Source organism: Sebastes umbrosus, chromosome 21 (genome assembly GCF_015220745.1).
Source record: "Sebastes umbrosus isolate fSebUmb1 chromosome 21, fSebUmb1.pri, whole genome shotgun sequence".
Classification (NCBI taxonomy): domain Eukaryota; kingdom Metazoa; phylum Chordata; class Actinopteri; order Perciformes; family Sebastidae; genus Sebastes; species Sebastes umbrosus.
This window is the reverse complement of record NC_051289.1, coordinates 18,661,627-18,687,748: the sequence shown is the minus strand read 5'-3', so window position 1 is coordinate 18,687,748 and position 26,122 is coordinate 18,661,627. Positions and strand designations below refer to the sequence as shown.

The 26,122-nt window shown below is 41.9% G+C and overlaps 1 protein-coding gene across 8 annotated transcripts in view; it reads right to left on the bottom strand.

Annotated features, from left to right (window-relative positions):
• Positions 1–925: 925 nt before the first annotated feature.
• The window catches only part of arhgap12b (Rho GTPase activating protein 12b), a 72,154-nt gene continuing 46,957 nt past the window's right edge, over positions 926–26,122 (bottom strand). For 2 of the 8 annotated variants that reach the window (XM_037756802.1, XM_037756803.1), the window contains exons 3-19: positions 18,467–18,739; positions 15,941–16,081; positions 15,708–15,788; positions 13,908–14,030; positions 11,409–11,483; positions 10,975–11,036; positions 9,500–9,581; positions 9,204–9,326; positions 7,179–7,283; positions 6,976–7,074; positions 6,704–6,806; positions 6,496–6,615; positions 6,289–6,387; positions 5,383–5,460; positions 5,127–5,261; positions 4,875–4,980; positions 926–2,637 (exon numbers count right to left, since the gene is read on the bottom strand). In XM_037756802.1, coding sequence (XP_037612730.1) covers positions 2,463–2,637; positions 4,875–4,980; positions 5,127–5,261; positions 5,383–5,460; positions 6,289–6,387; positions 6,496–6,615; positions 6,704–6,806; positions 6,976–7,074; positions 7,179–7,283; positions 9,204–9,326; positions 9,500–9,581; positions 10,975–11,036; positions 11,409–11,483; positions 13,908–14,030; positions 15,708–15,788; positions 15,941–16,081; positions 18,467–18,739 — 1,980 coding nt within the window. In that variant the 3' untranslated portion in view covers positions 926–2,462. Of the gene's footprint in view, positions 2,638–4,874; positions 4,981–5,126; positions 5,262–5,382; positions 5,461–6,288; positions 6,388–6,495; positions 6,616–6,703; positions 6,807–6,975; positions 7,075–7,178; positions 7,284–9,203; positions 9,327–9,499; positions 9,582–10,974; positions 11,037–11,408; positions 11,484–13,907; positions 14,031–15,707; positions 15,789–15,940; positions 16,082–18,466; positions 18,740–24,699; positions 24,903–26,122 lie in introns of those variants that run through there. The other 6 variants (XM_037756810.1, XM_037756804.1, XM_037756806.1 and 3 more) reach the window with 6 other exon arrangements.

Genomic DNA, 26,122 nt, shown 5'->3' with positions numbered 1-26,122 from the left:
GTTCCAGGTTTGGGTCCAACAGTTCAGTTCTGGGAAGTACCTCTGTGAATTTTTGATTGAAGACTTCTATTAGAATGTCAAAATTTCTACAATTTAGGCTCAGAAGTCAAAATGTCGACTATCATCATTTTTACATAAAAAGGAACATTTTGACTCACTCTTATAATAACGAATTAGTGTCTCATAAATTTAAAAATCATAAAGTCAATCAAAAAATTTAATTTCTTCTGACTTTGACCAAAGTTGAGCCTTTTTATTTCTATCATTCTTGACTTTGAATGAAAAATGTTCCCCTATTTTTTTGGCAGAAATGGTCTTCCATACAGGGCTGCTATTCTGTAGATGCTGAAGCAGAGAAAACATGAGATATCCCAACACAAACACAACCTGCAGTAAAAAGAAAAAGGGGAAGCTAAATGGAGGCTTTTCGTTCAGCGCTGCCTGCAAAGCAAGCAGCTTTGCTCAGCACTTGCTCGGCCTCGTGCTTCTTAATCAAAACTGGCACCGTGGCAATTACCTAATTAGACATCAATTAATCCACACCCTTCAGGTCCGCAGCCACGTTTGACCCGCGGAGTAATGACAAAAATGCCTTCAAAGAACGGAGAAATCAGATTAATGGAAGCCGAGCAGGCAGAGGTTGCGCCGCATTTGAGAAATCTCCAGAAATATACTGCAGTTCATTTCATAATTAACAGGTAGGAATATAATTGATTGAGACGTGAAAGCTTAATCACTCAATTCAATAACCAGGATATCAGTGTTGAGTAGATTAATTCAATTCAGTAATTAAAGGCGAGGGAAAGGTGAAGCTTTAGTTGATTGAAGGTTAAACAGCAGACTCACCTTCTCTTTCTCTTTATCGTCTCCATCCGCCGGGAACATTTAGCTCCACATTCATTCGGAACAGAGAATATACACACTCTTTAGTTTGTCTTTTTTTATTAGACATAGCAGTTTCACAAACAGCAGTTAGCCTGAAAATTACATTCAGAATGTGCAGCTGAACCATGCGCAAACACTCCAGGTACACCTTCAAACAAAAGTAACAGTCGATTCGTGTGTTTGTTTTTCTTCGCAATCTGTGTATTGTGTATGTTTTAATTCAAATTTGCTAAATCAAAATCATCTTCCACTAGTTCACCATCAAAGCATACATACCTCAGTCACTATAACACGTTTTAACAACTAGTTTCTGTCTCTGTACATAATGCTCTGAAAGTTTTTTTTTTTTTTTTTAAAGGCTCCTCTTTGCATTTTAACACCCATACGCTCCCATACATCAACCTGTGAGATATTCTCAATGCCGTCTCCCTTCTCTGAATACTCTTTAACGTTAGCTTAGGGTGATGAGAAGGGTCGTCACGCCAACAGTCACACAATTCATGTCAACATTGGTAACATTGCAGTCCCCAAGAAATGTTGTTTTCCAGTAACACCAGGACCTCGGTGGCGTTTCCTGCCACTGAATAAAACCAACATTGAAGTTGATGAAGGAGCACAGACGATGATGACCCGGCAGTTTAACGGAAACTTTACCAAAAGCACGCAAGACTACACGACAACACAGTTTGTACAAAGTGGCAAGACGAGGATGCTTCTGCTCAGGTTTTATTCCATTTAGGGTTAATTCACTCACACACACACAGACAGACGGAGGGTTTGTCCTCCCGTCATTCAAGTCACAGGACGCTCATGTCACAGGGTTAATGGTTAACACTGGCTGGAAGGAGGGGCGGAGAGGAGTGGAGGGGGGGTGATGGTGTCGCTAAGGTAAGTTGGGGACACGATCTGTAACTCCAGTTCATCCAAATGCCAAAAGACAGTCCGTTAACGTAACACTGATTATTTATTTTTTTCCCAAACCTGATCAGGGCTTATACATCACAGACGAAGCTCCACGACACAGAAAAACCAGTTCAGATTCAGCGAGGTGATGAGGTCGCCGGTTTTGGCTATTAATGCCACACGCGCTCCCCCCGCCGCGATCCACCAAAGTCCGGTCGGCTTCCACCTGGGAGGCGAAGGGTGCCAGCCACCGTTTTGAATTACTGGCCACGGGGATCCAGTGTATGTGAAAACACCTGAATACTCAAAATCCACCAAAAATCACACGGACGTCACCACGTCATCACTCTGAAACACTGTCCGTTTGTCCGGTCCCGCTATACTCGCAGCAGGAATGGCAACTGAAGAAGAAGAAGAAGAAGTAGCGGGTGAAATCTGTACACCTTTTTTCTTTTTTTTAAAATTCTTCTCCAAAACTTCTGTTAAGTGCGACCCTTTTCGTAAAACTGTCCTGTCAATGAAGGTAATTTTTTTTTATCTCCCAACTGCTTGGTCCACAGCAATGTTCAGTTCAGTCAAAGAAAAGGAGGGCGGGGGGGAATAGGGTTAGGGTAAAAGAAAAAGAAGAAGTCCGTGTTTTGAAAAAGCCCGGCAATCTATTTCTCTGAGTGCCTCTACCTGCCGAAGATGCTTTCGTACTCGAGCAGTATGAGCTCCACTATCTGGTTCTGGTAGACCATGTGGACCGCGATGTTGCCCGTCTCGGTCTCGGGCCGGAGCAGCGTGGGTCCGAACACGATGGCCACGCTCTGGGTGGTCATTCGGTTGGCCTCCCCGTGGTCAATCACCCTAAGGAGGGGGAAGAAGGAGGTAGCACATGGGGAGATTTAAAGATGGAGAATGTGTCATGAGGGGCTTTAGGTGAGCGTCTGTTTGTTTGACAGCTCAGTGCAGCTTCGGGGCTTCATCTAGAAAAACAACATTACACACATCTTCAGGGCCCTCGCGACACACTCACACACACACACACACCCTGTAACGGTACACAACGCTCCAGGGCTAGAGCATAATAGCCTTTTTAAATAGAATCTACATCCTTGCATGCAGATGCACAAAACAATAACATATTCATGGAAGGGGAGAAAAAAAAAAAGGAGATTAAATCCGCCCGCTGATATACGTAGACCTCCATACACTGAATGTCACGCTATAAATTTCCTCAAGAAACACCACTTCATAGGTGCTGAATTACAGCAAACACGGCGCCATATAAATGCAAATTGGAAAACCTAGGCAAATGTCATTGTGAACATATGGTATTGCCACTGGCTCCGGTGGGCTAAGAATACACGTTAAACCGGGCTGTAGTTGGTTGTTTGCCCACAGGCTGATCAGCGCGAGGATGGAAAGGTAAACACGGGAGCGTCAGACAGGAGCCGGTAACATATCCTCGGTGCCATTTATGATCCGAGTGCATGAAACTGTGGAGTTAATGTGAACAGTCGGACGTGTTGTCGAGGCAGAGCAGAAGCGGGTTTTCTAAGGGTGCTCGGGAAGGTGCTCGGGAGCATAGGCACCCGAAGGTAACTCTAAATGTGAGTGGACCATATCAGAAAAACAGTCACATTGTCCAATAAAGATCAATATGGGAATTGACATGAAGTTTAACTACAAAATGGGTCACTGTAATGCCACTCATTGGTTTGTGGACTACGATTTTGAAGCCTTGAGTTCAGCATTTTGTCGTTTCCAATCTGGGTTTTTTGCAACCAGAAGATGAGACGAGACGAGAGGGTTGAGCCAAGTACAACCGCACGCTGAATAAGACATTGTTAGGCGTCCAAACTGTTATAATTAACCTTCATGAAGTGAAAAACACACTGTGAAAGACCGGACAACGCCGTGGTAGCGACCTGTCAATCACAAGGTAGCCACGCCCTAAAGCATCCTCTGCTTTATGGTCTATTTGACTCTAAATGGGACCATAATTTACTAAATGAACATCATGCTGTAGTGAAGAAGACTTGAAACTAGCGATTGAGACCATAAACTCATGTTTACAATGTTTACTGAGGTAATAAATCAAGTGAGAAGTAGGGTCATTTTCTCATAGACTTCTATACAATCAGACTTCTCTTTGCAACCAGAGGAGTCGCCCCCTGCTGGCTGCTAGAAAAAATGCAAGTTTAAGGCACTTCAGCATTGGCTTCACTTCTCAGATCTGGAGGTAGCCCACTGGACTGGGCGTGAAACAAATGCGCAGTAAGTTTCCAAACAAGGCTGTTTGCAAAGGCAGTTCACCAGTAAATATTTTCTTTGGTAATGATTTTACTCTACTTACAAAACTATAACTATTATAGTTAGGTTATCAATTCTTATTTAGTGATAAGATGGATGTTTTGACTGATCAATCTAATATTATACGTATATGTGTTTATGGATATAGGTCCCAGAGGCAACTCCAGTGAGAAAAATGAGCCACTAGGCAGGTATTATGCACTGGTTACTTGGTGACATCACCACGTTACGGAGGAAAAGGCGGGACTTCAAGTAAGGCGTTTCAGGCAGTTCAGGAGCAGTGTTTCTGTAGAGGAGAGTAACTCCCTTTGGTGTGCACTTTGTAACTTTGCAGAACTTTTACATGCACAAAAAACGATATAACACACTAAAGGAAAAGGGAAAAAACACAAAAGCATAATAGGTCCTTGTTTAAAATGTTCAAAATATAACAACCAAAACAAAATATAGTCAAATAGTAAAAAAAAAAAAAAAAACAAAAAAAAAAGTTCCTGATTTAATTCAGGAAATATCTGATTTTAATCAGGAAGTCAAGCCTAAGAATCCAACTGTCAATAAGTATAGAAATTCAACACACAGCCAAACAGTGCTAGTAGAGTTTGTAAATGTCATATCTGTCAGGATTATCAGTCTCAGTGAAGGGCTCCTCATGCCTTTATTACTGCCAAAGAAAGTATGTAATTAAGATATAATAATAAGGTTGGTAAGTAGTTCTTACTTATGGATGTAATATCTAAAAGACCTCATTGTGTAAATTAAGGAGATTAATAGCAGTTGTTTGCACTTACCTGCGCAGGTGTTCGAAGAGGCCTTGCATTGTGTCGTGGTTGGGTTTTGGCAACTTGTTTATTAAGTCTTTGATTGAATTCACTCGCTGCTTGTAGTCGGAGGATTCTGCAGCACGGAAACAGACGGTCAGTGAATGCACGTGTGCAGAGCACCATCTTGTGGCCAAAATTAGGAAAGAAAAATGCTGCACTACTCTAAAACACCTCGTCATAGAACAGTGATCCTTTGACACAATGAATCAAGTTACTCACTGATGGATTCGACAAAGTCTTCGAAGGATCCGTATGTGAAGAGAGGCTCGGGGAGCTCCCTGAAGAACATCTTGAGAGCTCCGGTGGTGACGTGAATGTCCTCCCACTTGCTGTCGTTCAGATCCACCTTCTCATCTGATGGAGGGGTTGATGGAGGGAAAGGGATTTAACGAAAGTGTACAAGGTCAGTATGTGTCCCACAAATGTGAACCGTACCATCCCCTATAAGGGAGGTAGCGTTTTAGGCGAGTCCTACCGTGATTGACAGCAAAGCGGAGCTTCTGGATGACCGCCAGGTTCCCGCTCACTCTGTACAAGCCGTCAATATCGAGACCTGCAGGAGAAGGACGAGAGGAAAGACAAAAGCAGAGAGTGGAAATGAGACACTGGTGGTCCTGACCAGTGTTGGGTAATGTTACTTTTTAAAAGTAACTTGTTACATCACAACATTAAAAAGTAACTTGTTACGTTAACAGTAATACCTACTGAGAAAAGTAACCCCTTTGTGGTTCCTTGTGGATGTTGGGTATATTGTCCAGCGGTACGCTTACCTTTGAATGTATTGACTTTCAGAATAGAATGGATGAATAGATCACACCTATGTATGGAATTTAACAAAGATGTAGCGTGTATGACTATTTCAGCCTTCTTTCAGCTGCGTCCTCGACTCCGGCGGTGTGAAACGGACTCGAGAGCAAGTAAAAAAAATAATATAAAAACATAATTCAAAGCGGTAAACACCCACAGCATAAATCCAGCTGTCCTTCCTGCATTTGTCAGTTTAATTGTGTTGCTTTCAGCCTGGATTATGACTTAAAACGTCTATGTATTTGTGTAATATTATCATATGATCTACACACCAGGCTCTGATTGGTCAGTATGCGGTGCTTTTATACGAGTTGATCTCTTATCTGGAACGTAACCAGGTTAGGTGTTCAACATAAGTTACTATGGCGATCTACCCCCGGTAAAAAGTGAACCACTGTCGTAGGACTGAAAACCCTGAAGGGTTAACAATTGAAGTTTCCTCACTAAATCGCAAATCCTGCTTCGTGGTACAGGCCTCTGGAGCTCTCGTCTACAAACGGTAATCAAAGCTGGACAAATACAACTTGTTATATGCGTTATATACACACATTTCTGGCCTGAGTTTTGATCATACCTTCGTTCTCCACGTGGTCGATACACATTGTGACAAAGTTGGGCACTGATGTGTTCTCTCGCTGGCACAGACTGGTCAGACTGCAGCCAAACACCTGATCTGTGAATCACCAAAACACACAGTCATTTCTAAACCTTCACCTGTCCGGTGCTGCTGTGATATATTTAAACACACGATATCCACATCAACTGTGTTCTGTCTGGATACCTTTGATGTATCCCTTGTCTCTGACGGCCTGGTAGGTGGGACGACGTGTCAGGAACTTCTTGAGCTTCAACCTGGTTTTCTTCTGATCTGACGAGTCCATACTCACAGAGGTCTTCATCACTGAGGAAGACAGGCAGGATATGAGTGTATTTCTTAACAATAAACACATTTACAGTATGTTGTAGGAACGTTCTCCGTCGGGCCTCACCTCTGTTCTTCTTGGAGTCCCGGTGGTCTTTCTCCTTGTCCTGTTTCTCAGCTCCTGGAGACTCGGGCATGTCCTCCTCAATGGCCTCATCTGACTCCCAGGCCTGAACAGAGGGAGACACACATAATATACTGTTAGATACGTTCAGATTTAAAGGAACTATCCCTTTAAGGCTCATTTGTTCCAACCAACTGAAGAAATGAAACTGAGGCAGCGCAGATAAAAGGGATGCATCTGCTCTAAGGTCAAACTTGTGACAGATGTCTCCTCACATGTGTGTTGATGGTCTCGGTGAGGGCCCGGTACCAGTCGTTGATGACGCTGTCGATCTCTGACTGGATCAGCAGCTCCGTCCCTTGACGAGTCTTCAGCTGAGGGAGGGAAAAGTCAACATTACTTTGTGACCACGTTAAAAACACAAAGCGCAGGCTGATCTGCGGCGAAACCGGACAGCGGATCCACTGAGTTTCAGTACCTCGATGACGTGTTTCTTGCTCGACTTGTCCTTGGAGGCCCAATCCACCGACCCCCCTCGCAGATCAACGGTGAACTCAGGCTTCGACTGGTTGCCCCCAAACTTCTGGAATCAATGAATCAGCATGAGGACACAAAGATAATAAAAACAGGGACACGTCGTTGTTTCAGGAGGTTTGTTAAAAACAAGAAACTATTTGGGATGTGTGTGCTTTCAAAGGTAGGTTCTTAAACACTGTGAATGTCATTGTGGAGCTATTCATGAACACATCTTTAGTATTGAGTTACAAGAAAAGCAAAAACACTGTTAGTTGTTGTTATTTATATTATGTGCATGTACATTATTTTGGTTAGATTCTTAATGCAAACTTAAAACATAACATTCAAGCCATTTCAATGACTTTCAAGGTGATTTTCACCTTTTCAACGTAGTTTTGCCAGAGTAGTAGCTGAATCCTACAGAGTGTAAGTGAACATTATGAATGTTTGTGATAAACACTGTTAAATCTATATGATAATTGTTTCCATTTTGTTTGTGTTTCAGCAGAACCGTTATTATCTTATCTAATCTGACTTCAGACCAGTGTGCTGCTGTTCTTCCAGGTTATCACTCATCTTTATAGGAATCTAAATGGACATGTTTTTGGAGTTAGACACAGGTAAAGTGTTGCATGTCTTTCCCCCATCTGTCTCTCCCGGTCATCTCTCTATTATTCGGTATCTAAACAAGGCAGAATAAAAAATAAATAAAATAGATTCGCACACCAAATGGATTTTTATTGCTGTAACGTTTCGAGCATCAGGCTAAAAACAGATCGATCCTCTAAAAGTCACAGCAATGAAAAATACTAAATTAAAGGGAGCTATTTGGTGTGCGGATCTATCTGTTTTAATTCTGCTAGTTCTTTCTTTGACCCAGCAGCGATCCTATGTGTGTCTTTCTTATTGTTTCTTATCTAAAAAAAAAGGCAAACACAGAGACTTCATAATTTTCATGTTTTCTTGCTAAATCAAGAAAATTAATCTATTGAAGACTTTTGAAGCTTAATTTCATCTTTCCATTCAAATTAAACTTGCATTAACTGATTTGTTAGCCATTTGAGGGAACTGAAACAAGCTGCAAACACAACACTGACATACAGTACATTATCACCATATAAAGTTATTATGGCGAACATGTTAGCTAACTGTTGCCTGTTTACAACTCCAGCAGACGCAGAGCGACAGTAGCATGCATTTTGAGTCGTGTTTCCGCCTGATTAAAGGAGAACTACACCCATTTTCAAAATTCATACATGTTATTCCTACGGTCTGAGACAGTCCAAAAAATATTAGTAGACATGAGTAACTCTCTCCCAAATCCAAAAACTAGAGTGCTAAAACTCAAACTTTGAATTTGGAGCTGCTCCAAAGACAATGAATAGGGAGAGATGACACTATGACATCACAAGTTTGAGACTTACTTGTCTGGTTTCTGGCTTTGAGAGAGATTAACTCATGTTCACAAATATTGATTGACCTTTCCTCGGCCATGGAGATAACATATTGGAATTCATAATTTAGGTGGTGTTCCCCCTTTAATGTAAGTCCAGTACTCGCTCTCCTTATAGCTCTGATTTGGTCTCTACCAACTACTGAGGCCTCTTTTGCTTAGCCTTAGCTCCACTATGCTCACTGTAATAGCGCTGTAGTTATCAACTGTGTCTGTCTGCTGTTTGGTGCTGAGCAGGTAGTGAACAGTGGGTTCATCAGCCGCCTGCTGCTGCTGCTGCAAACAACGCTGAGATGAGACTGAACCAAAACAATAAAGCATTGGGCTGTAAAATTTGATCCACTATTAAAATAAAAAATATTGATTAATGCATCTTTTCTGCATTAGGATCAGCTAAATCAAGCTTTACACACACACACACAAAAAAGCTAGTGTCCCAGTCAGCTAAAGTAGGAGTGAATAAAAGAATGAAAGACGGGCAGGAGGAACAGCAACACATGCAGAGATGGAGAGAGAGAGGGGGGTTGGACATACAGCGGCAGCCTGCACAGGCCTACAGTTCACATAGGAGACAGCAGGACGGGGCTTGACTGAGCGCTTCCAGTTGCTAAGGAGAGTGAGGAGCAGCTCAGGGATGGAGCCGCTGCGGTAGTACGACTTCAGGAAGGAAGAGGAGAGGAAGAAAAGCAATAAAACAGAGAAGGAGAGGATGACACATTTCGCGGCACAGGTGGCAATGAAGACAGGAATGAGGAAGAGGGGAATAACACAGAGATGAATGGAATGCCTCAGAAACTTGACGGAAACATGAGGGCTGATGGGAAACGTACCCAGCTGGTGCTGCCCCCCTGACCCTTTGCAAAGAGCAGCGAGGAACCCTGCAGCACCGTCCACGACGAGGTCCAGTTCTTCCTGTGTGACACAATAAAACAAAGACGTTAAGGGTATAGCAATTGAAAGGCTGACACACAATCAAACTAAAAAGTCTTTCATAAAACATGGGGATTTATAGCTTACATTTTTGGAATCAAGATCTGATAACGTAACATCTTGAATTTGACATAATACCAATGTACCTCTTAGAGATAGACAGGCAGGTATGTCTGCATTTCTGCATGTGGGAATTTGTATTTACACCGATCAGCCATAACATTATGACCACCTGTCTAATATTGAGTAGGTTTTGCCGCCAAAATAGCCCTGACCCGTCATGATATGGACTCCACTAGACCCCTGAAGGTATGCTGAGGTATCTGGCACCAAGCCGTCAGTAGCAGATCCTTTAAGTCCTGTAAGCTGCGAGGTGGGGCCTCCGTGGATCGGATTTGTTTGTCCAGAACATCCCACAGATGCTCGATCGGATTGAGATCTGGAGAATTTGGAGGCCAAGTCAACACCTCGAACTCGTTGCCATCCACATGATGTAAAAGAAAAACTTGACTCATCAGAGCAGGCCACCTTCTTCCATTGCTCCGTGGTCCAGTTCTGATGCTCACATGCCCATCGTAGGCGCTTTTGGCGGTGGACAACGGTCAGCATGGGCACCCTGACTGGTCTGCAGCTACGCAGCCCCATACGCAACAAACTGCTCCTCACTGTGTGTTCTGACACCTTTCTATCAGAACCAGCATTAACTTTTTCAGCAGTTTCAGCCCCAGTAGCTCTTCTATTGGATTGGACAACACGGGCCAGCCTTCGCTCCCCACGTGCATCAGTGAGCCTCGGGTCTGACCCTGTCGCCGGTTCACCGGTTTCCCTTCTTTGGACCACTTTTGGTAGGTCCTGACCACTGCAGACCGGAAACATCCCACAAGAGCTGCAGTTTTGGAGATGCTCTGACTCAGTCGTCTAGCCGTCACAATCTGGCCCTTGTCAAAGTCGCTCACATCCTTACGCTTGCCCATTTTTTCTGCTTCCAACACAAAGTTCAAAATGTTCACTTGCTGTCTAATATATCCCACCCACTGCCAGGTGCCATTGTAACGAGATAATGTTGTTAATGTTACTCACTTCATCTGTCAGTGGTCATAATATTATGGCTGATCAGTGTATGTATGAAGGTAATTTAATTCATTTTTGTTATTGTTATCATTTTGTAAACTATCATTTTTGTTATTATCTACACCGAGGGCTCAGAGCTCATGGGACTTGAAAGATGTAACCAACCCATTTTGGAAAAGTGATGTATTATGTTCAAAATCAATAAAGATGATGTGATAGAAAAACAAAGACATTCGGGGTCTCTCATTTCAGACAAAAGCTCATCAGGATTTTGAAAAAGTAAAGTTCCACGTAGATCCGTTACCTGACTTTCTTTCCATTCTCTGTGATTTTGGTGACATTGAGGACTCCGCACTTCTCTGAGGGCTGAGGAGACACAGACGCAGATAAGAACCTACTAGAACACATGCATGAAAACACACATACACACACTGAAGCTTGAGAAGCAAATGAGTCAATGTTGGAGGCTGGAAGTGGCTGTGCTGCTTGATGTTATGTCCAAATGTCACCAGCAGAGGGCGCCCTAACACTGCTGCGCAGTGAATTTCTGCATTATTTGCTGGTATATTATTTTAGCGTGGTGTTAGATGTGATGTAGTTAAGATGTGGCATGCAGAAGATGAGAGGAACCAAATGCTGGGAGAGTTTTAGAAGATGAGGAGAAGAGACGTGTTTGTGTTTGGATGCGGGTGAAAGTGGGATGATGTGGTGCGATGCAGTGCGAGCTGGGATACTAACAGTCGAGGGGTGCTTAGGAGATGAGGGGCAGGAGTCAGAGTCTGGAGAGCTCTGCTTGGGCGCCGTAGCACACTCCTACCGACAAGAGGCACAACATGATGAGTTGCTAATAACTACCGGCTAACTACGAGACACATGAAGAAGACAAGTCAGTCTGAGGTTAGTGAGGAGAAGAGGATGGATCGGGAACCTGGAGAGGAATCACAAGATTGTGTTGGATGTTAGCGAAGGTCATTAGAAGATAAGGGAGGGAAGTTAGGATTTAGGGTTAGAAACAACATGCGTTAGAGGTTCTGATAGGAGTTAATTCAGAGTGAGAGATTCATTCCAAGTTGCTGCTTTCCTTCCTGTTTATCCAATCCACAATAAATCAGACATATTTGATTGAGTGAACACGTGGCTTTGATTTGTCATATGTGTATTCTACAGGACACACTGGCAGAGAATCAAAACGGATCATGTGTTGTGATTAGAGAAGGGACGGGAGAGCGGAGGCTCTGTGTGGTACCAACTTTATCACGGTAAAGAGAGAGACGAAATCTCCTCTTGTGCGAGTCGGAAGTGAACCGCCAGAGTTTGAAAGGGAACTGCAATGAAACGGCCACAGAGTGAGTTAGCCTCCAGTATATTTACCTCACTCTTTACACTTTGTGTCTAATTCAAACGCCCCCCCCAAAAAACTACGCCACAGAGTTTATTAACCTTTACTTCAACCAACCAAGGCATTTGAAAGATCTGAGGATTTATGAGGCAGTATGACAAATAATAATAATCTGTGGGTACACACATTAATTAGTTTAAGTGTACGCTATATTTAGAATGTTTTTTACAGCTTTACTTCGCCGTCAGACAGCCCTGAAGCCGTTATCTATGCTCTCTTTAAAGTCACCAGACTCCATTGACAAAAACAGTAATTTAACCTTGCAGAACACAGGAGTTACTGGTCTACCGCTGCCTCCATCGGTTAGTTTGTTTGTGTTGTTGTGCGACTTTGGTGAATCTGAACTAACCCTTTAAAACACCAAAGTCACACAATAACACAAACTAACAAACCGATCGAGGCAGCGATAGCCCAGCAACTCCCGTGTTTTGCGACGTAAAATTACTGCTATTGTTAATGGAGTCTGGTGACTTTGAAGAGAGCATAGATAACGGCTTTAGTTCCCCGTCAGAAAGGCCTGTCTGATGGCGAGGTAAAGCTGTGAAAATATTCTAAATATAGCATATACTTAAAAGAATATTGATTTTCTTTAGGTGTCTAAAATCAATATTCGGTACTCGTGTCTGTTTCTCCAACCGACCGTCATCTACTGTAGGTAATAGGGCTGGGCGGTATGGCCAAAATCTTCTATCATGATATGATAAGTAATTTCGTATCTCGAGAACGATGTATATCACGATATAGCATGTTTTCCGGTAATTCAATAAATAAATATTCTAAATGGAATAACCACATGGTAAAATTTTCTATACTCCTGTGTAAATTAAATACTTGACAAAATGAAAAGTACTGAGTATCATTTTACAAACTTGAGTGCAAAATGAACATAACTTTGAAGTGAAATTATAGAAAAAAATTAAATAAATATAGTTCTAGCCTATATTGCAATAGAAACAATATAGAAAAATATACACGATAGACATTTCATCATATTGTTTTGATGATATATATCGTCATATTGCCCAGCCCTAGCAGGTAATTCACTGACTATGGCCAAAAGTATCTCATACAATCCCACTTCAAAATATTCAAGCTATCCCTTTAAGGGTTGTCAAAGATAACACAAGTGACAGGTGTCAGGACAAACTAATCTAAATAATATGCTTAGATTAAAAGCAGTTTTTATTTTGTGTATCTATATATAATATATAGTAAAGTTCAATATATTGCTTTATATATATATTATAATATAGGCCCTATATTGCCGGGAGAGTCTAGCAAAAACACTACAGTTTTTCTGGAGCTTGACTCGTACCAGGGACTAAAAATCTGAATATTTTGGCCTCCGTTGCTTTAATTTAGAGCATTTGTCCCTCGTAAAGACCACGACTTTATAGGAGTGCAATACTAACTCAATGTAGCACTCTTTTAAGACATCTTGTCTGCTGTAATGGATCACCTTGCTCTGTGGAAGTTAGCTTGCAACCTGAATCTGCACAGAACCTTAAGGTGGGTTTTCACTAACATCACAACAACATGTTGAAAATCCCATGTAAGTAAACCTGTTTTTCACTTGAATAATACATCATCCTTTTGTCAAGATTCCAAAATAAAAGAGACAGATTAATCCAGTGTAAGCCTGTTCCTGTGTTGAGCTGAACGCGTCATTAGTATTCGGGGATTAAACTCGGTGCCAATAAGACAGGTAATGGAAAGAGTCTGCCAGGAAGCCTGCAGCAGCCAGAGTGCCTGTTTCCACGCCGATCAGACCCAACGGTCTACGTAACCTCGTTATTGGTTCTCACATTTCCAATCCTGCCGTCTTCGCCGTGTCTTACCTTGTCGTTGAGGTCTAAGACGTAGGTGCTGTGTCTCCACTTGGTGAGGACGATGGGATCCTGCTGCTTCCTCTCCAGACTGCGACTCTTGGGAACCTCGCCGGACTGAGGGGAGATGTTGTACTGCAGAGACAGAGAAGACGGCTTTTAGACATCACAGAGTTCTCCTAGAACGCCCTTTACTATCTCTCCTCTCCCCTACCTCTCCTTTAACTGTCCACAGCACCATTGGACAAAGAGGGCTTCTCTTACAGCCCATGCATTGTCTTCAACAGTCTACTGAACGCATCCATGTCCGCACTACTGTCCATTCACCGTGAGAATGGACCGCTCTGTTCAGATCGGCTCTACAGATTAGCAGGTAAAGAGCCAGTAATAGTCCCGTCACCGGAGTTCAACTCAAACTTGGCTCCGGTGGGAGCTCGCCAGACACTCATCCTCTTACATTAACAGGACCAGTCTTAAGTAAACATACCAGGAGGTGTTGCATTTGAGTGTGTTACTGGGTGGTGGTATTATTAGGTGATGTAATATGAGAACGTTTTCCAGGTTAAAGAGGAGGAGATCATTTTAAACGAGGTATGATTTTAGTCTGTATATAAGAAGTGGACGTAGTCACCGTGACGTCACCCGTTGGTTTGTGGACTGCCGTTTTGAAGCCTCAAGTTCGGCATTTTGGCCTTAACTTTCATGAACGGAAAACACACCGCGAAAGGGTTAAAGGTTCTAAAGCCGGGGACACGCCAAGCCGACGTAAAAGAACTAGCGGCGACGAATGCCGCCTGTTGAGCCCGCCTCACATCGCCTTTGCCATGGCCAAAAAGTTGCACTTGAACACACCGCAAAGACTACAGCTGACGGCCAGTTAGCACGTACGCTCTGCACCTGCGTGAGAGGAAATAACTCTCCGCAGGCGGCGGTAGTCCGTATTCATCATTCAAAAAAGGGAAACCGGAAGATCGAGGACGACTGATATACAAGCCGTTGTTATGATACGTACATGAAACAAAGCTGCGTCTGCCGACCATTCACACCGCTTAGCTTCATTCCAGACGGCCTTGTCGTTGAGAAAATATCAGTGTATTGGAATGATCAGATGAGATGAAGATGAATAAGGAGAAGTCCTCTTGACTTTACTCGTTGGCTCGCTTTCCTCACTTCCGTTTATCTTCTCCTGCACTTACTCATTTAAGTTGAACAGCCAATCAGTGATTTCACTCACCGACGAGTGCCGCCGCCAATTCAACATGCTGAATCGGCCAAAAAACCTCAGAAACAGGCAGACTAGAGCTGACGGTGCGGGACACACCAAAACAAGGCCAACGAACGCTCACCGACAGCCCCAAATTGTCCGGTGGCCTACTGACGGCTTGGTGTGTCAGGGCCCTAAGACAATAACAAGGACAACTCCCAGACCGGACAACGCCGTGGTAGCAACCTATCAATCACAAGGTAGCCACGCCCTAAAGCATACCCTGCTTTATGGTCTATTTGACTCTAAATGGGACCATAACTTACTAAATGAACATCATGCTGTGTTGAAGAAGACTTGAAACTAGTGATTGAGACCATAAACTCATGTTTACAATGTTTACTGAGGTAATAAATCAAGTGAGAAGTAGGCTCATTTTCTCATTGACTTCTATACAATCAGACTTCTTTTTGCAACCAGAGGAGTCGCCCTCTGCTGGCTGTTAGAAAGAATGCAAGTTTAAGGCTCTTCAGCATTGGCTTCACTTCTCAGACCCGGAGGTAGCCGCCTGGGTATGATGGATGTAATAGTTCATAGGATCATCTTACCCTAGGTAGTTCCCATTCTGACCTGGACCCGTCAGAGCTGTAATAGTAGGGCCGGCCTTGTTCATCCACATGTTTTATCCACTGCGAAAACAAACACATTAGTCAGAACTCAGCATCCAAGAAAGAGGGAAAACCAGCATATCTGATGCAGATGTAATTTGCAGTGGTGGTAGACAAACTATCAAAGACTGTGATTTGATCTATAAGCTGGCTGGTTAATGAATAGACTGTACCTTCTCCTGTGTGTACTCAGAGACGTAGAGAGTGTGTCCGTGCTCATCCAGCTCCTCGGACCAGCCTCTGGGGGGCGACCCGTACTGGCTGTCGGACTGACTCGAGTGGGTGCTGTGACAGTTTTCCTCTGAGGACAGCGGCTGTGGAGGACAAAGAAAAACAAACGGAGGGCTTAATGATACAGGTTTTACTAGCGGACACAACACATGACCCATGAAGACATTACAAACCTTCTACTTTATTTAAGTATGGAGGCTCAGCTAGCCTAGCAGTGACGTTACAGAGACTGGAAACAGTTAGCCTGGCTCTGTCAAACTGGTGTTGTTACACTTCAGTTTTTGTGATAATTAATCAAATAAAATGCAGCATAATGTGTTCATAAGTGAGCTAGTTGTTTCTTCCCGTTTCCAGTCTTGCTAAGCTGAGCTGAGCTAACTGACTGCTGTCGGTGGCTTCATATTTACCATAAAGACATGAGAGTGATATCACTCTTCTCGTCGAACTCTCGTTAGGAAAGCTAATAAGAAAATTTCCCAAAATGTCAAAATAATCCTTGTAAAAAGATTATTGTTCCACCACAGCTACATCATTAAAATGTTGCTTACATACACAGAGACACATTTGTAATAATTAGGCTGTTACTAATGATTATTACCGTTTATTACTGGTTAACCTGTGTATTTGATAAATTGATGGATCAGTTGGTCTATAAAATGTAAAAAAAAAAGTTTAAAAAAAAGTAAAAAAAAGTAGCACTGTGACATTTGTTTTAAATGCAAACATATTCAGTTTACATTGATAAAACAGAAAAACCCCACATTTCAGAGGCTGGAACCAGCTTAAACATTGAATCAAATATCAAAATTTATGTTGATTAATTTTCTGTTGACTGACTCATCAATTCAGCACTGATTATATTCCAATAATACTATATACTATATATATAATTAGCCATCCCCACTCTCCCTAACATAATACTTCAATAAACCAAAGCACCACACGGGGGCAGTGTTGGATAGATAGGCAGGAAACTACAACCTGACAGGAAACCATCACTTCCCCATATCAAAGGCACTCTTGTTTCCCTACCTTAAGTAACAACCACAACACCATCATAAAGTCATTTGAGGTCCACCACACCTTCACCGCAGCCTGTTGATTTAAGACCGACTGCCAGAGAGTCCGTTTACAAACAGCTTTGATTTTTTGCTCACATCCAAACTAAACACCTGAATGTTGTGTTTCCTGTGGGTTTACAAGGAGTGATTTTGGTGCAGTTGTGTGTACGCTTTGTTCATGCTTGTACGGAAACCCCTGAGAGGCAAGTACAAAGAAAAAAAAATATTGTGGTGATCCATTTTCAAAGTTTGATCTAAATTGTTTTCTCTCCTGAGTTATGACTTGAGAACAGGAGGGGGAAAACATTTTGCCAGGATGATTTTTCTAAGTAACTTTTCTATTTCATCTGTGAAAACAGGTGAAAAAAAAGGGTTTTGGCAAGTTAAAAAATGTTGCCCACCAGAGGCTGAAGGTCACCACTACCCTGTGTTCTAAAAAGTACTAAAAGCATTCATGTTTTCCTCCAGGTGAGATTTTGCAAAACAACTTTGGGTCAGTCATACTTTTCAGTAAAAGGAATACATTTTTGGAACGCCCTACCAACGGAAATAAAAACACAACCTGACCTGAAAACGTTTAATAATGAAAAGGTGAAACATTGGCTGAAATTAAACCAAACCTGTGATCACTGATTACTGATTGGGAACATTCATAAGTAAATTGATTTTATGTATGATGTGGTATTTTTATTTTTTTCTTAAAAGCCTAACCAGAGACAAGGTCTGCAAATTAGCAAAGGTTATAGAAGTCCTATATACATTGCATCGGTTGCACTTTAATTCAATGTACTGTAACAATGCCTACATGTATTGTCCCTGTCAAATAAATGATAAATAAAAATAAATACATTTACATAACTTGCTAACACACAATATATGTACCTTATGTTTAGAGTGTATGTTGGAATTAAATCTCGGCTGGAAGAAAACATGAATGATTTTAATCCCATTTAGAACATGAGGTAGTGGTGCACTTCAGCCTCTTGTGGCCGGAATGAGCATTACAACAAACACTTGTTTGAAAGAAAAAAAATTCTCATCTGCCAAAACTTCTACGTTTTCACGGATGAGAAAAAAGTAACTTAGAAAAATGATCCTGGCAAAACTTTTTTTTTCCCTTAACAGATGAAAAATAATGTAGGGAACATTGAAAAATTATCCTGGCAAAACCTTTTTTCACCTGTTCTTTAGTAATAAACACAGGAGAGAAAACAATTTAGATCAGACTTAGAAAATTCACCAGAATTTTTTTTTCTCACTTGCCTCTCGGGGCTTCCACATACTGCCTAAATAGAAGCTTTTAAACAGAAGTCACATAGTTTCACAACAATTAAATTACTTTCTTACACTGTGTTTATACTGTACAAGACAAAGAAATGGCTTCAATTGGTTTTAAGCATCCCTCACCTCACTCTCCACCGTGCTCTGGCTGTCTCCTCGCATACTGCTGGTGCTGCCGCTGGCGTCCCTGGTGCGCGGTGGCTTCCAGGTGCGCTCTCCGGTGGCGCGGTTGTAGTAGAAATGCCTGCCGCTCAGGTCTTTGTGGGTCTCCCAGTCGCCCAGGATGTGGAGAGGGGAGCTGGAGGGGACGGGCGGCAGGCTGGACTGAGAGATCTTCAGCTCCTGGAGGTTGGTGTAGACCGGCGAGTCAGACCGGCCCTGGCCTGTAGGGGATGTTGTCTGGTGGAGGAAAGGAGAAAAGAAGAGAGGTCAGATCATGAACACTTGTTCCTGTTTCTCCCTTAACTTCTCCAGAGACTTAATGAGTGAAAATTCAAATCATGTTTCAGGAATTCCACAACCAGAAGGAGCCCTGAAATCCCTCCAGAGTCTGCCGAGGTCTAAGTATCTGTAGGAATGTGGGTCCTGTCCAGCACAGAAACCGACAGCTATCACATCCTGGACTAGAGGACTGAGGAATGTAACAAGCTGAGCTGTTTGTCACAGTTCAAATCACAGACGTGAGTGCACATTTAGCTGCAGAAACAACAGACCTGCTATACATAAACCCAACTTCTCTTTCTAAGAGCATGAAGGTGAAGCAATGAGTTACGAGTCTCTACGAAAGTCTGCACGGCAGGATGCAGCCGCTGATCACATCACACACCAGATGTGGCCCGCAGATATTTTAAAACCACATCAGTCTAATCATGTCCTCAAAACAGATGGATTCAGCACAGTTACAGAATCACTTATCTGTCCACTCAAGATACCAGAGACTAACATAAAGGGCTACTGGTAATAGCATGCAAGCTTTATGTATATAGCACTTCTCAAAATAGAAGTCACAGAGTGATTTACAGGAAGAAGAGACAGAAGGCCGTAGACGAGACAACAAATGAAAAGAAGCACAATTAAGTGTAGAACACTTAAATAAAAAGGTATAAAATCCAGATAAAGTCGAGAAAAGCAAATGGATTTTAAGGTGCTTTTTAAAGATGGAAGCCGATTTGGCTTCTCTGCAGTGTTGGAATGTAACTAAGAACATTTACTCCACTACTGTACTGAAGTACAATGCTGAGGTACTTTACTTGGGTATTTCCATTTTCTGCTACCTAATATTTCTACTCCACTACATCTCAGAGGGAAAACAACACACATGATATGCTCTTATGATATGATGCAGCACTGTACCACTGATCTACCCAGTAGTATATAACAAAAAAAAAATCTAAATTGACGAAGAACTGCGATGTTAAAATGTTTTTTAGAATAATATAATTTTGTGTAATACCAATATATAATAATACAACAATTTGAAAGGAGCTGTTCTGCATTATGAGTACTTTTCATTATGATACTTTCAGTACACTTTGCTGATAATACTGCAAACTTTTACTTTTCAGTAGCATTCTGATTTCAGGACTTTTACTTCTAATGGGGTACCTTTAGACTGTGGGATTTGTACTTTTACATAAATAAAAGATCTTAGTACTTCTTCCAGCGCTGCTTCTCTGAGGCTTTGCGTAAGTCTGTTTGTGATCACCTTTAGTTCACAGTTCAGACATTAGATTAGGCTTCTCCCAGAGGTCAGAGGCCAAAATTACTATTTAAAGTATAGAATGGCTTGACCTCGTGTGCCTTGTATGTCAAAAGCACAACTTTAAAACCAGGAAAAGTGACAAGGAATCTACACCTAACTTCTGTTAAAAGCCTGTCTGTTTGCAGAGATCTGGACCATCTTGAGTTGAGCTAAACATGTACGGAGGCAGGTGATCGAGGTGCTGACGGGGATTCAGGTAAAAAGAAAACAGTCCAGCGCTTAAACATTGAAAGGGGCTGTGTTGAGCAGTGACACAATGAAATACAATCCAGGAAGTCAAACAGATCATGTTGAATCAGATTACAAAACACTTTATAATAAGTAAGAGATAATGTACAGCGAGCCGTCAGGGATTTTTTCACAACAATGACCCGCCAGCTGTACATTATTCCGCTTATTACACGGCTACTTACTTGAGAAATCAATATTTTGACACAAAAACGGTCCGCCAGAGTCCCACATCAGAACTGCGCCCATAGCAACGGTCTGTTATACAGAAATTACAGACCGCAGAACGCCGTGATAGACCAATCAGAATCGAGCATACAACACAGCCGTGTAATAATTTAAGTTATCACCACTATTATCACAACTACTATATCTTTTGTCATGAGGACTGGGAGGTAAATTAGGTAATCCGAATCAGAAATGTTGCGTTTGCCAGACGATATTATGTTTTGTGATACTGCATCGATTCACTGTTGATTTTTAATTCATAGTTTACATACACAGACTGTTGCTTAGATTGCAAAAAAAAGTAGTGCTATGATATTGGATGTTACAGGGACTGTGATAAATGCAAATGCAGATCCCACTGTTCTGATTGCATTAAAAAAGGTCAACTTGTTTTACTCAGATTTTACACACATGGTGGTGTGTTCTTTATACTATGACAGCTGGAAAAGCAGAGAATCCACATGGAGCTCAAACTTTATGTTGGAATCACAAATAACCCTTTTTCACAGTAGATAACACTTTTAAAATCCTCTCTAATAACCAGACAGGTAAGAAAATCATTATGGTTAAACATGTCCATTTTCTCTGACATGCTGCTAAAGACCTGCAACCAGTGAGCAGATAGTAGAAGTTCAGTATCATGACAGGATGCATGTTAGAATTGCATAAAAAAGGTTGGTTAGAAGATAAGAGTGATGAAACAAAGCAGAAAATGCATAATGCACGGCAGAGACAAGCTAAGAGGAAGCGGAAGGGGAGATAAGATACAGCCTACTTTTTGAGCAAGGGTCTGGTGTCAAGTGTTGATAAGGTGTATGAGGAAAACGAAAGAACAGGGTTACTAATTATTAAACATACGGCTGTCAATCGATTAACAAAATGTTAATCTGCTCAAAATGTACCTTAAAGGGAGATTTGTCAAGTATTTAATACTCTTATCAACATGGGACTGGGTAAATATGCTGCTTTATGCAAATGTATGTATATATTTATTATTGGAAATCAATTACCAACATAAAACAATGACATATATTGTCCAGAAACCCTCACAGGTACTGTATTTAGCATAAAAAATATGTTCAAATCGTAACATGGAAAACTGCAGCTAAACAGGCAACAACAGCTGTCAGTGTGTCAGTGTGCTGACTTGACTATGACTTGCCCCAAGCTGCATGTGATTATCATAAAGTGCACATGTCTGTAAAGGGGAGACTCGTGGGTACCCATAGAACCCATTTTCAGTCACATAACTGGAGGTCAGAGGTCAAGGTCCCCTTTGAAAATGGCCATGCCAGTTTTTCCTCGCCAAAATTTAGCGTAAGTTTGGAGCGTTATTTAGCCTCCTTCGTGACAAGCTAGTATGACACGGTTGGTACCGATGGATTCTTTAGGTTTTCTAGTTTCATATGATGCCAGTGTCTTCAGTCTAATGCAAGTCGCGTTAATGTGTTAAAGAAATTAGGGGCGTTAAAATGAATTTGCGTTATTATCGTGTTACATTTGACAGCCCTAATTAAACAGCGTGCTTTGTGTTGAGATCAAAATGTTATTCCACATTATAACTTCAGGGTGGCAATTTCTAATTATACTTGACTGGACTCGCTGCAGTTTGCTTTTCTAAGTGACAAAAACTAACCACAGTGAATAAACTTAATCACAAATGTGGCCCCATGTCAGCGCAGACACACTTCAAAGACAGTTTTTTGAAAACTTGGCAGCATCCGAAGGTCACTCCACAAAAGCCAGAAAGCTACGTTACCATGGCTACAGCTCAGAGCATATAACATTGTTCTGAATGCTTCTGAAAAAAAAATATATTTGGGGCGTTTGGAGCAAGAGCAGAGTCTGTGAGACTGCTGCCAGCTTTGTGTCTCTCTGGAGGAGATCCAGCACCAAACATTGTGTAAAACACAGAGCGGATAAAAAGGAATAGAGTAGATATCAGAGGCTGTGCCAGCACCACACCTCTCTCCCCTCTCTGCTTGTTACAGGTGAGGAACACTTCAGTCAGACGGTTTGAACTGTTCTCAGGACACAGATGGGACTTCCTGCCGCTCTTGGAATAACAGGAATGTTTTTCACATTATTTAATATCCTGCACACATGCGGGAGCAAAGGAAAGGATTCGGCGGCGCCCTGCTGTTTTCAGTTAGGTTCGCCCCGCTGTTTCTCGGTTTCAGTCCAACGCGCGGCAAGTGCTCGAGCATGAACCGCTGAGAGATGATGATGATGGTTTGGCTGAACTCGGGTTCAGACTCATCAGTTACGACCAGGGTGGAGCCGGTGTGCCGCAGCTTTAATTGGGTTTTTAGGGAATAATGTGGTAAAGATGAAATCTAAATGCAGATGATTTAGTGAGGCTGGGACTCGGGGACGCTGAGTTATCTGGACTTTTATGGATCAAGCTCCAGAGATCCTCAATCGAACACTTCCCATAATGCAATACTGAGTACGGTTTTTCATTATGGTCACAGGGGTTATTTCCTCAGACTTGACAAAGCTCCCTCCAGGGCCACAGAAGTCCTTATACAACCGCAGCACTCCCTGTATCGGATGAATGGATCTTAATGCGTAGAATCTGTGGAGTTCCCCTTTAACACACACGGAGAAACTTCCACTGGGAAGGTGCTAAATAGAACCCGACCAATATCGATATGGAGGGTTAAGAAGAAAAATCCTATAATGACGTGAATCATTTGATATTTGTTTTTAGCCATGCTAGCAGCATGGCTACGGGGAAGGCAATGACAGAAACCCCATCCCAAAATGACCTCTAATAATACTATCGAGCAGTGGGTCCCTGTTTTGTTTGTTTAGACTGCCTGCCAGTAAACATGAATATAAACGATGCAGGATTTGAAATACTTTATAAATGTTTGATGAGGAAGGAAATGCATTTAACACATTTAGATTTCCAGGATACACCCGATTTGTTTTGGTGCGTGACACTGACCGTAAACGAAACTTTTGTTTGTTTAGAATTACAAGAAAAGGCAGGGTATCTTTAACTAGACAGGTCATTTAGACTTGGCTAAAAGGTCGGATCTCAGTTTAATGTTAAGACCTCTAAAATAAACAAATATCATAAGGAACGTTTAAAAAAAAAAAAAAAAAATCCTTATAACGTGGTTAACAACATTTGAAAAATAAACGTGTCAGTGCTTTCTGGTGGACAAACTATTTCATGGAGGCTACACTTCCGCAACGGTCTGTCGGTCGGGATGGCGTTATCAGCTGTAACTGCCGTATGAGAACAGTGCAGAGCGATGGCCGTGAGCTAGCCAGTGGGGCACACTCACATGCACTAAAAGGTGCAGCCTGCCCGGCTATGTCAACAAAGCACAAAGAAGCTCTGATTACAACACACACAGAGGGAGAGACTTCATTCTCTGCTCTGGTAGACATTACTCCTCTATAGCTTTACATAGACAATAGTTGTTTAATGTTACATTAATGCTCTGGATATCATCATAGAGCACCTTTAATGATTGATAAAAAAATACGCCGATGGGGATAAACTAAAATGGGCCAAAAACATCGACCCCGTCAATATATCACTCAGGCTCTAGCACTATATCTTTAAGTCTATATATCTTATCACTCTTTGTAAAGAAAAATAGCTGACTAACTGCTCCCTTGAGACTAAGCAACAAGCTCAAAATAGAAGTGATGTCAAGAGACAATGGGTGCCCTCTTTTGCAAAAAAAAGGACTGTTCTGTCTCCGATAGAAACGCAATGTGACCATATGCTGAGAGAGAGGTCCAACACATGCCTGGAACAGCAGAACACAGCTCTTCTACAGTCAATGTTTAACTGAACTCAACATCAAGTGTTTTACTGGCAGACTGCAGTCGGTTAGTATCTGCTACTCTCTCAAACTGGCAAACTTTTGTTAGGACCACATTAATCCTACCTGGAATTCAAACTGAACAAAGCCGGCAATGCCTGCCGAGTGTCAGATGGAAAGTTCTCCAGCTATAAATGGACATTTTGAAGGAAAATGACACCGGGAAATTAATTGTCACGGGACATGAAATCCATCTGTTGGCAAAGCAGACGCCCCCTGTTCTATATGAATCTAGTGCAAACACACCTGACATGGTAAAAAAACATCATATATTATGTTTAATTTCATGTCACCTTGCGTCCGGGGCTGCCCACAAACACCTCGTCATCATCCTCGCTGGCTCTCCTGTAACCTTTGAATACACTGAATGCACGACGCATGGCGATGCACGGCGGCCATCAAGTGTGACAGCTGACCCCCCCTGTGGCTTCACCTCCTTCCAGCATGCACACACACAAGCTCTATTATTTCTTCCCCGTCCTTCTGGCTGTGTAGCGGTCCAAGCTGAAGGTAGGAGGGGAATTTGATATCGACTGTGACAGAAGCGAAGGGGGAACCGGAGCTGTTCTACCTCACAAACACGCAGCGCGCCACACACACACACACACACACACACACAAACTCATCTGACACAACAGGAAATGGCACTGAAAAGTCAGAGCTTCCTCTATCAGAGCTTGCGTTCTGTGTGTTTGAGTCAAACTGGGCACTGGCAGACGTGTTGACAGATAAACCGGGTCGGGCTCTATATTTAACCTGGTCGCCACACTCAACACACCAGAGCAGAGAGGAAAGATAACACCACTGTGCACCACTGTGCAATGTCCAGCTCTCATCTTTCACTTTTATTAATGAGTTTTGTTTGCACAACAGTGTATTAGCAAAGTTGTTGCAGCTACAGACGGATACAGCAAGAGGAAGGATGACAGAAAGGGATGTAGCAGAAATAAGATAACCCAACTGTTAGAGAAGGGATTATTATAAATCACACTATGAAAAGGAGAGTGCTAGTGTCTATTATCAGCTTCATCACTTCCCTGAACATTTTGCAACACGTGTTGTAATTTAACTAAGATCTTTCAACAACACAGTTCTTGTTTTTTTTTTGTCTTTGAAACACGTGTTTTACAGACATATCTGATTTTGGGTTGTTGTTTTTTGTTTAATCACTAACAGGAAGTTTAACAGGCTGCAGACAATAAATGCTAGTTGAGGCATTTCTGGTATTTTAGTGCCTGGTTGATATGGAATTTCTGAGGTTTTAAAAATAGGATAGTCAGCAAGATGTGTCAAAATGACTGCATCTTTCTTTCTTCTTTCAGTTCTTCCTTTAACATAAACACATGTGGCGGCAGGCCATACTGACATTTAGAAATCCCCTAAATTTCTACCATAAACTTGTCAAAAACACAAGACTAACAGCAAATAGATCAGTTTATTCTAAACAGTAAAACTTCACTGAAAATCTAATTCAAGTGTGATTACTAATGAACAATGAAAATATATAAAAAAAATAAGAACAGACTCACAATTTGAATCACGATTAATCGCACATTTTTTTTCTGTTCAAAATGTACCTTAAAGGGAGATTTGTCAAGTATTTAATACTCTTATCAACATGGGAGTGGGTAAATATGCTGCTTTATGCAAATGTATGTATATATTTATTATTGGAAATCAATCAACAACACAAAACAATGACAGATATTGTCCAGA